General features: G+C 47.9%; 1 protein-coding gene across 1 annotated transcript in view; it reads left to right on the top strand.

Annotated features, from left to right (window-relative positions):
• Positions 1–10,992, top strand: part of MPP2 (membrane protein, palmitoylated 2) — a 50,754-nt gene that overhangs the window by 38,754 nt on the left and 1,008 nt on the right. The window contains exons 6-9 of the mRNA XM_015413076.1: positions 1,702–1,726; positions 3,002–3,163; positions 3,370–3,572; positions 7,329–7,457. Coding sequence (XP_015268562.1) covers positions 1,702–1,726; positions 3,002–3,163; positions 3,370–3,572; positions 7,329–7,457 — 519 coding nt within the window. The remainder of the gene's footprint in view (positions 1–1,701; positions 1,727–3,001; positions 3,164–3,369; positions 3,573–7,328; positions 7,458–10,992) is intronic.

The following is a 10,992-nucleotide window of genomic DNA, read 5'->3' as shown; positions in this document are numbered from 1 at the left end:
CCCTCTAAGCTGAGTCAGTGTGAGCTAGCTTACAGTTTTTTAGCCTCCAGCTCACACATTTTTGTCTTATCTCAGGAAGGATGGCTCCAGAGCAAACTAATTGATGCAGTAACCAAATAACTCGCTCACAACTTTAAGGCCAGTAGCTCACAAAGAAGAATTTTTGCTCACAAGACTCCATAGCTTAGAGGGAACATTGGTCCTTATTCATTGAAAGAAGCCCAAACACGTTCTGGCCTCTGTCTGAGCTGATACCTGCTTCCTCTGTGCTTCCTATGGATAGGGTTTCCAGCCCAGTGCTAGCAACCAGTAGGAATTTGGTAGGGGGGCAGAGACATGTACATGCCGTGATGTCACTTCCAGCGTGAACCCAGAAGCAACACCTTTACATCAGGGCAATGCTCTAGGGCTCCTGGAAAACTCTATGGTTCCAGATTCAGTGAAATCCTAGAGTGTCACCCTAACCTGATGATGACACTTCCAGGTTCATGCCAGGAGTGATGTTGTGGTGTTAGACCAAGCCCTCCCCCCTGATTTTGCCCCCACTGCCCTATTGAATGGCAGCAGGGAACAGAGGTTGTTGGGCTGGGAGGTTTCCCCTCAGAGCAGGAAACCCGGCATACCCTTCCTATGTACCATTAGTGGAGCCATCCATGGCCCTCGATGATGTTCGACCTACAAGCACTCTTTAGAAATGAGCTTTGCACCAGATTGTGCCATTTCTTAGTTCCTATGTCATCCCTTTCTTTTAGAAGTGTTATTGAGACCAGTAACAAAATACTGGTCCCAGTGCCAAGAACTGGAAGGCCTTTCAAAGTCCTCACCTTCTTTGCAGAACAAGTTACCTTCAGCCTTTTTGAAGTTTAGTCCTCACCTTCTTTGCAGAACAAGTTACCATCAGCCTTTTTGAACTCACCTTTCACCCCAGTCTGCAAAAACAATTTTTCTGTTTCCCTACCTTTCTGTATGCACTGTGGGTATAGTGGTTTGTTAGGAGCTGTGTCCACATGTTATTGCAAACATCCACGTGCATCGTAAAACCTGGTTTTTCTCATGATGTGAGCTCAGTCATTCTTATGTTGCGTTCAGTGCATGTACAAATGAATATGTGATTTAAACACCAGATTTATACAGGTTCTGGTCCCTGGTCTCAAGTAAAAAATGAAAGTATGCGAGATGTACATGTATGCACTGTAACATGTGAATAGATCCAGCCATTGCTACTTCCTGGGAAAGCCTGTGGTTTAGGGGAAGTAGAGATCTTTAAAACAAATTCTTAACACCTGTGCCAAACTACAGTTCCCAGAATTCTTTGGGGATGGGAACCCTTGACCTAGTAGGTGATCAGCACTGTACACCTTAGTGTGTTGTCAACAGAGGCTTCACCCTCTGCTAAGCGATCCACATGAACAGAACTGACAGTGTTTACATTTAAAAGCAAAAATCTGTTCTTTATCTGCTTCTCTCTACCTCTGGAATCTCTCATGCACCCCCATGTGGCTGGATTTATGCTTAGCTATGGTTTCAGGATGAGTCATTTTTTATAAAAATCATTCTTTCAGATGACACACATGGCTCTGTGGAGACTCGTTTGAAAGAATAATGCCCCATACTCATAAAGCTGAAATTATTCCCATTTCTCCAAATACACATTTGCCTGCCGAAATTCATATTCTGCTATTTTTTTGTCTATATCCCCAGTCATCAGTGCTTTCAGATTTAGGAGGTAAGGGAAGAAAATCCTCAGTTTGGCAAACTGGTGCTGTGTTTCCTTAAAAATGCATGGGTGGGATTTTTCCAAAACGATTTTTGAAAGTACACTCTAAAATCGAATAGAGAAGACTATTACACATTTTTATTTTTGAAAGTAAATGGTAAATTAAAAATTAGCTTAGACTTTAATGAAGACATGGGAGGTTCTGCCAGGGCAGGCATGTTTGGGGTTGGATCTAGCACCCTCGCACATGGCTTTTGTCCATGGTGGTCCCATGATCTCCATCACAGCCTTTTTTTTTTTGGAGGGGGGATGGTCAAAGGGGACCATCTCCTCCCTTTTTCACCAGAAGAAAAGCTGGTTGGATCCCATTCTTTGGCTGGATCCTGTCTAATGAGTCCCAGAAGGAAACATTTGGGGAAATGGGTGTGTTTAGCCTAGAGAAGGGAAGACTTAAGAGGTGATGTGATCATGCTCTTCACATACCCAAAGGGATGTTCCATGAAACATAAGAACATAAGAGAAGCCAATGTTGGATCAGGCCAGTGGCCCATCCAGTCCAACACTCTGTCACACAGCGGCCAAAAATACTAGGTGCCCTCAGGAGGTCCACCAGTGGGGGATCTAGGAAGAGGGCAAGGACTTGTTTTCTGCTGTTCCACAGGGCACAGACTAGATCCAATGGGCTTATGTCACAGGAGGGTAGAGTTCAGTTCAACATTAGGAGATACATTCCTGATGGTAACAACAATTCAGCAGTGAAACACTGGGAGTCAGTGGGCTCTCTGGAAGCTGTCAAGCAGAATCTGGACAGCTACCAATTTCTGCATGGACCCGGGGGCAGGACTTAGATGGCTTCCCAGGCTCCTTCTAAGAAGGACTCCGGGGGCAGGACTTAGATGGCTTCCCAGGGTCCTTCTAAGTCAAGGACTCCATGGCCGTGGCTTCTCTGCCTTACGGTGAACAATTTCTATATTATGCGAAGACAATAAAGAACTAATTTTATGCTCATCAGATTGGCCCAAAAGGGGGTCCAACACAGGTTCAATATAAACAACACGGATGTCACAGTGGAATTTACAGTACAATAGCACATGTCCAATGGATTCGATTTCTCCCATCCCACAGGGGCACAAGCTATCTTTATAGGGAATTTTGTTGAACCTTCCCGATAGAACAGCTGAGGGAAGGACGTCGAACCGTGCTAGCATGAAAGCCCTACTAAGAAGGACTCCATGGCTTCTCTGCCTTATGGTGAACATGTGATTTCTGTCCCTTCTACTGCAGAGTTTGACCGCCATGAGCTCTTGATCTACGAAGAGGTGGCACGCATGCCTCCCTTCCGCAGGAAAACTTTGGTGCTCATCGGTGCCCAGGGGGTCGGCCGACGCAGTCTGAAGAACAAGCTGATCATGTCTGACCCATCTCAGTACGGAACCACCATCCCATGTAAGTCTTGGCTCCCTTTTAACAGGGTGGGGGAGTCAGGCCTAGCCCAGAAATGCATCACCGACAGGTTTATGGTCTTTGGCCATGTAATTTATCTTTGTAGTATTTCAACCTGCTTCCCTGTTTTTGGGAGATGTGCTTCAAAGAAGCCTTTGCAAAAGATCACCTTCAGATTCGTGCTGCTTAATGCGCAGGCTTCCTTGCAGACACTTCCCGAAGGCCCAAGGAGCACGAGCAGACGGGGCAGGTGTATTGCTTCGTGACTAGGAATGAGATGGAGGTGGACATCAAAGGAGGTCGCTACCTGGAACATGGCGAGTACGAGGGGAACCTCTATGGGACCAAGATTGACTCCATCCATGAAGTCATCGAGTCAGGCAAGATGTGCATTTTGGATGTCAACCCACAAGTAAGTCACACTTTTTTTAAGAAGCCTTTGCAAAAGATCACCTTCAGATTCGTGCTGCTTAATGCGCAGGCTTCCTTGCAGACACTTCCCGAAGGCCCAAGGAGCACGAGCAGACGGGGCAGGTGTATTGCTTCGTGACTAGGAATGAGATGGAGGTGGACATCAAAGGAGGTCGCTACCTGGAACATGGCGAGTACGAGGGGAACCTCTATGGGACCAAGATTGACTCCATCCATGAAGTCATTGAGTCAGGCAAGATGTGCATTCTGGATGTCAACCCACAAGTAAGTCACGCTTTTTGCCCTGTTTGAAAGTTTGGGATGGAGGGGAAGGTCATGGAGAAGGTTCCTGTGATCTCATGCACCAGGAGAATCTGTCCTTGCTGTGCAACTAAGTCAGTATGATCTATTTGGACTTCATCACCATTATTATTTCTATATCTGGAATTATAACTACTGTGTTTACTTGAAAGGAAGAGGACTTTGAATGTAAGACCACCCCTTCTCAAAAAATATTATACACAGAGTTTTAAAATTTTTGTTGTTGTTGTTGTTGTTATTGGGCATAATTGTAGTAACTTCTGTGCAAATTTAAGAGAGAAAAAACCCTTTGTTTTATGGTATGCCTTGGGGACAGGAAACTAGTCTTAAATCTGAGTAGATACTGTAGTTGCCCAGTCATATTGGTACCCGTACAACATCTACAACCCAGCAAGAAAGAGAGTGCTCAGTAATGCACTGTGGGAATCTTTGAATGGACACACATGAGAGCAGGAGGGGCTGGACTGATCCACCAGGATATGGTCTGAAGACACATGATGCAGCAACCTTCCTGAAGCTAGGCGGGTCTGAGTTTGGTGAGCACGTGGATGGGATATCGCTGGGGACTGCACTGAGTTCCATGGATGGTAGATGGAATCTAAATTGAATAAATGCACAGAGAGAGACTCAGAAATTAATCATCCTACCATGTGAAATTGGCATAATTTACCATGCAATTGCTATCAGTGCCTAGAGTGCAATGGCCTACGGGCTTAGGTGGATTTGAAGGGGGATCCAGACACACTTGTGGCGGATGGGCCTATCTCTGGCTGTTAGCCCAGATAGCCAAAGGGGGACCTCTAGGTTCATAAGAACATCAGAAGAGCCCTCCTGGGTCAGACCATTTGTCCATCTAGTCCAGCCTCCTGTCTCAGCCAGTGGCCAACCAGTTTCTCTGGAGGGCCAACAACAGGGCATAGAGGCTGAGACCTTCCACTGATGTTGCCTCCTGGCTCTTAGATTCAGAGGTTGACTTCCTCTGAACATGGAGGTTCCCTTTAGTCACCATGGCTAGTAGCCACTGATAGACCTATCCTCCATGAATCTTATCTAATCCCAGGGCTTTTTTGTAGAAAAAGCCCAGCAGGAACTCATTAGCATATTAGGCCACATCCCCATGTTACCAGAAGTGTGGTCATCCAGCCACACCCACCTTTTGCTTCTTATTCTGTTTACCTTGTTTGTTGTCAAAACCCAGGGCCTTTTTTGTAGCAGGAACTCCTTGGCATGTTAGGCCACACACCCCTGATGTAGGCAATTCCAATGAGTTTCTGCTGTTGGGTGTGGCCTGTTATGCTAATGAGCTCCTGCTGGGCGTGGCCAACTCAGGAGCCAGCCGGAACTCCGTTCCTGTGCGTTCCTGCCCAAAAATAGCCCTGTCTAATCCACTTTTAAAGCTGTTTATGCCTGCAGCCATCACTACATCCTCATGCGGCGAATTACCCATTTTTATCATTCGCGTGTAAAGAAGTAGAATGCCTCTGATTGACAGGTGCTGGGGAGCAGTCAGCCAGCGAGGGCTGTTGCTAACAGGAAGGGTTGGCAGTTCTGGGTTGGGAAATACCTGGAGATTCAGGGTTTGGAGCCTGAGGATGGCGGGGTTTGAGGAAGGGAGGGACTTCAGTGGGGTATAATGCCATAGAGTCCGTCTTCCAAAGCAGCCATTCTCTCCATGGGAATTGATCTCTATTACCTGGAGATTAGTTGTAATCCCAGGAGGGCTCCAGCCACCCCCTGGAGGTTGGAAACCCTACTAACGATCCCCGCTCATGGGATTCCTTGTGACATTTGACTGGCCACCGTTGGAAACGGGATGCTGGACTACACGGACCATTGGTCTGATCCAGTGTGGCTACTTATGTCATTTCACTGAGAGAGAAGATGTTTTATTACAAGAGTAAAAATAATAATAGCAATTTGTTCCAAGTTTCCACACTAGGCCACAGAAATGATGATGGTGATGATGGTGATGGTGATGGTGATGGTGATGGTGATGGTGATGATGATGATGATGATGATGATGATGATGAAAGCAGCAGCCTACCCCCCTTCCATTTTCCTCCCTCCAACTTTTTGCATTCTCTGGGGGTCAAGCGTCAGGCCCATAGCTATGGTGGGGCCCCGCAGGGCCTGGCCTCCTGTACTGCCCGGAGGCTGCCCACTGCCTGCTCTCCCCTCCCCCAAGGTGCTCGGCAGGCAGGGGGCACGCAGAGGGAGCCCGGGAAGCCAAAGCAAGTGCACCTCCCCTGGGACGCTCTGCCACAGCCAGGGCTCGGACCAGCTGCCACTCCCCATGGACAGCCCAGAGTGCTCCTGCCGCTGTGGGCCCTCTGCTCTTTCTCCCCCACCCACGCTGGGAGGGAAAGTTGTGCTTGTTCCAGGAAGTGATTTGAACAGCCAGCCCAGCCCCTCCGTCTTCTGCTTCAGTGACTGCTCTGTCGAGCCTGCCATTCAGAAATCACACTGGGTTATGTATTGCGGCCATAAAAAAACATCCACTCTTTTTTTGTTTGGCAGCTGCCTGTATAAATATCCATGCCCCACAGGAGGCTAAAGGGACACAGTGTACTACCCTGTCTTGTTAGTAACCTAGATTCACCTAGGTGGTGGCAAGTGAAGTTGGGTCTGGGATGTGTTGCATGCAGCAGACCTGTGCTAGCCGAACTTTCGTGGCTTGGCAGGTTATGTCCCCAGACAGAGACTGATTTCCCCCAAGCCGCTGCGCCACCCTCGCTCTTTCCTTTCCCCCCGATTGTATTCATCAATTTCCCACTACTTGCTGCACGGCCGCATTTTGACCCGCAGCATCCCCCGATTTCCCCCACGTCTTTTCAATCCTTGTTTTTTTGAGATAGAGAAAATGCAGGGGAAATTGGGGGATGCTGTGGGTCAAAATGTGGCCGCGCAGCAAGTAGTGGGAAACTGATGAATACAGTCGGGGGAAGGGAAGAGCGAGAGCAGAGTAGCAGCTTGTGGGAAATCAGTCAGAATGAATGAACTCTTAAGCTGACAGTCTGCCATTGAGGGGGCTGCCATCCCAATTTCCTTACATTTTTAGGAGTGTTCTGTGCCCTGGCGGTTCACAATTGTTCTTCACTCAGCGATGCCAATGGGTTGTGTGCTACGGTAGCCCTTTGATTAAATTAATATTAATTAAATTAGCCCCTCTGAGAAATTAAAATGACCCCAACTTAAAAATTCCTGGCAATGGGCCTGTAAAGTGGTGAACTACCATTTAGTCTTGCACCAATAATTAGTGCCAGGCGAGTGAAAACTGAAAGCATGAAGTGGTGGAAACACATTCAGTGCTAGACCAGAGAATTGCCACTGTGAATGCGCCCCAGGTTGCATGCAGCTCCCAGCAGATTGCTGGCATGGTGCCATACCGATGACGGTCTCTTATTCTTCCCTCTTCCTGTCTTGAATGCTTGGTCAGGCTGTGAAGGTTTTGAGGACTGCTGAGTTCGTTCCCTACGTGGTGTTCATCGAAGCGCCAGATTTCGAGACGCTACGGGCCATGAACAAAGCAGCTCTGGAGAGTGGCGTGGCTACCAAGCAACTGACGGTGAGATTTTTCGTTTGCCAGCATGACACTGGGTGGAAATGTGAAAGACCTCTCTCAATGGCATTTTTGGCCTAGGCTTGATGCAAAATAGCTGCCTGACACAGCCGTTTTTAGTTTGAGCCATCCTAAGGTATAGAATAAAGGTTAAAGGTAAAGGTTTCCCTTGCTCAAAAGCTAGTCAAATCTGACTCTAGGGAACGGTGCTCATCTCTGTTTCCAAGCCAAAGAGCCAGCACTGTCCAAAGACTTCTCCGTGGTCATGTGGCCAGCATGACTAAACGCCGAGAGGCACAGAACGCTGTTACCTTCGCACCTATTTATCTACTTGCAATTTCTTGCTTTCGAACTGCTAGGTTGGCAGGAGCTGGGGCCAGAGACGGGAGCTCACGCCGTCATGTGGCACTCGAACTGCCGAACTACTGACCTTCCAGTCTGCAGCGTCTTAACCTCTAAGCCACCACAGCTTAGCATAGAGCCACCCATTTAATGCCAATCTAACATCGTCACTGCTTCATAAATGGCTTGTCAGCATCAGCCATGACCCAAGGATAGTGAAATAATAATATGCTGTTTCCTGACCCAGTGGGGAACTTGACCAAGCACCAAAATCAGACTGACTGCAGTCAAGGATAGATTCTGGCAGTTTTAAAATTGTCTGCAGTCATCTGTGAATATTTTCATATCTTCAAAACTGAGAATAAGCCATGTTTGCTCCCTAAACTAGTTTTGAAGAAAGTATGTTTGAAGGAGGTCGCTCCAAAAGTTACAGCCCTACTACAATGGTTATTTTTGTTCATATCTGACACAAATTTGATTCCCCGCTCTTCATCCGAGGAGCTCAGGGTTTTCCTTGCCCCATTTTGTCATCACGACAACCCTGCAAGGTAGCTTAGCCTGAGATAGGGTTTCCAGCTGTGGGTAGACCCTGGGCAGGGCAGGGTTTAGGGAGAGGAAGGACTTCAGCAGGGCATCATGCCACAGAGCCCACCCTCCAAAGCAGTCCTTTTCTCCAGGAGAACTGATCTTGGTTGCCTGGAAATTAATTGTAATGGCAGGAGATCGCCAGGTGCCACCTGGAAGTTGGCAGCTCTAGGCGGAGGGTCAGTCCACACATTAAAGGTAAAGGTAAAGGTTCCCTTGCTCGAAAGCCAGTCGAGTCCGACTCTAGGGTTGCGGTGCTCAGCTCCGTTTCAAAGCCGAAGAGCCAGCGCTGTCCGAAGACGTTTCCATGGTCATGTGGCCGGCATGACTAAACACCAAGGCGCACGGAACGCTGTTACCTTCCCACCGAAGTGGTACCTATTTATCTACTTGCAATTTCTTGCTTTCGAACTGCTAGGTTGGCAGGAGCTGGAACTAGAGACGGGAGCTCACCCCATCATGCGGCACTTGGGTCTCGAACTGCTGAACTACTGACCTTCCACAGCCTGCAGTTCAGCGTCTTAACCACTTGAGCCACCGCAGCTCCTAGTCCACACATTACAATGTCCTCATTGACCCCATGAAGACTTTCAACAAGTATAGTCCCAGAAGTAGAAAGTTTCTAATTTGGACCACTATGTGGCATTGGTACCCCCTTAACAGGACACCTGTCAGGGATCACGTGTCTCTGTCCTGTGGAAAGGAAGTCTTGAGGGGTGGAGGACAAGAAAGGGCCCTCTGTACATGCTTCAGAGGCACTGCCACAGTACAACACGTATTCCACAACTGAGTCTTGACAATGAAGACCACGAATGAAGAACCCAGGGGAGCTCTGGCTCGACTCGGTCGGGTTAGAACAGATAAAAGGAAGTACTTCTTCACCCAAAGAGTGATTAACACATGGAATTCACTGCCACAGGAGGTGGCGGCGGCTACAAGCATGGACAGCTTCAAGAGGGAACTGGATAAACAAATGGAGCAGAGGTCCATCAGTGGCTATTAGCCAGAAGGCATAGATAGGAACTCTTGGTCTGGGGCAAGTGATGCTCTGTCTTCTTGGTGCTTGGGGGGGGGCAACGGTGGGAGGGCTTCTAGTGTCCTGGCCCCACTGATGGACCTCCTGATGGCACCTGGTATTTTTGGCCACTGTGTGGCACAGAGTGTTGGACTAGATGGGCCATTGGTCTGATCCAACATTGCTTTCTCTTATGTTCTTATGACTTAAACTTGTTGTAGTCATGATCGCCCTTTAAGATGGACCACTAGTGTTATCGCAGACTGGAAAAGTGGCTATTTAAAAAAGTATCTCCCTTTAGTGCAGATAAGATGGAAAACACAGCACGAGAAGCTGGTTGCTGTACATAAATTAAGATAAGATGCGGACACTGTCCTTGGCTGTTAAACCTGAAGGACAAGGCACAGGAGGGAAAACACGAGGAAAGGGGAGTTCCGTTTTGACCATGCAGGAAGAAGGAAGTGAGCTGAAGGGGCAAGATTCTGCCCTATACAGAACTCTGGTGTGGCAAAGAAATGCCTAAAAGCTTTGCCCCCTACATGTTTTAAGTCCAGCATAGGTCCTGTCTATCACATGGTTAATGGTGACTAGGATCTGGTGTCCCCAATCTGATTAAATTTGTGGACTAGGTTTGCCAGCCCCCATGTGGATCTTCTGGTTTTTTGGGCTCAAGCCCGCTGCCAGCCAGCTGGCCTTCAGGGAAACCACACCCCAAACAAGGCATCCCTTGATGATGTCATCGACATGATGATGTCACTTCTGGAAGTGATATCATCATGTTGGGGCGACATTCTAGTTCTTGGGCAAAACTCCATGGTTTGTAGCCATTTTTACCGTAGAGTTTTGCCCCAAAAGTAGAGTGTTGACCCAACATCACTGACACAATGACATCACTTCCAGAAGTGACATCATTGCATCAACTATGTCCCAGCTCACCCACAGAATGCCCCCCCCAAATTCCCCCACCAGCAGCACATAAGGACCTGGCAACCCTATTGTAGACACTTCTGGAGTTTTCGGCTGCCAGCACAAAATGGCAGCCATGGTGGCCAAGTGCAGAAAAAAGGGGGCCACAATGAGGCAAAATGAAGGTGAAGAAACAAATTGGTGCAGAGGGAAATAGAATCTTTAAAATCTGTATAAATTTGTATAAATTTAAAATTTGTATAAAATCTGTATAAATATAAAAGATTCTATTTCCCTCTGCACTGATTTGTTTCTTCACCTTTGTTTCAGGGTGGCCAAGGTCAGTCACAAAATGGCTGCCGTGGTGTACAAGGGCCAATCCTAAAATGGAGGGATATTGAAAGCCAAGCACCTTCCTGTTTTGGGAGAAACTACTTCCCAATGGGTGCTTCCTGCAGACTCAAAGCTTTTGCCTCCTGGCTTCTTCTAAAGTATCTTTTGCTCCAGTGAGGTGTAGGGTTGCCAAGTGTTACCTGTATCCCGATCGGGGGACTCCCGGCTTGTTCTGGGAGTGCGCGCTTTGTGCGCGCGCGCCGCATGCACATCACCCAGAAGTGACGTGACGACGCCGGGCACGCTGGGGGCAGGGCCACGACCATCCGAGGGAAAACTATAGAGTTTTCCCTCAGATGG

This window comes from Gekko japonicus, unplaced genomic scaffold (assembly GCF_001447785.1).
Source record: "Gekko japonicus isolate JY-2015 unplaced genomic scaffold, Gekko_japonicus_V1.1 scaffold3052, whole genome shotgun sequence".
Taxonomy (NCBI): Eukaryota; Metazoa; Chordata; class Lepidosauria; order Squamata; family Gekkonidae; genus Gekko; species Gekko japonicus.
This window is presented reverse-complemented; position numbering and strand designations above follow the sequence as displayed.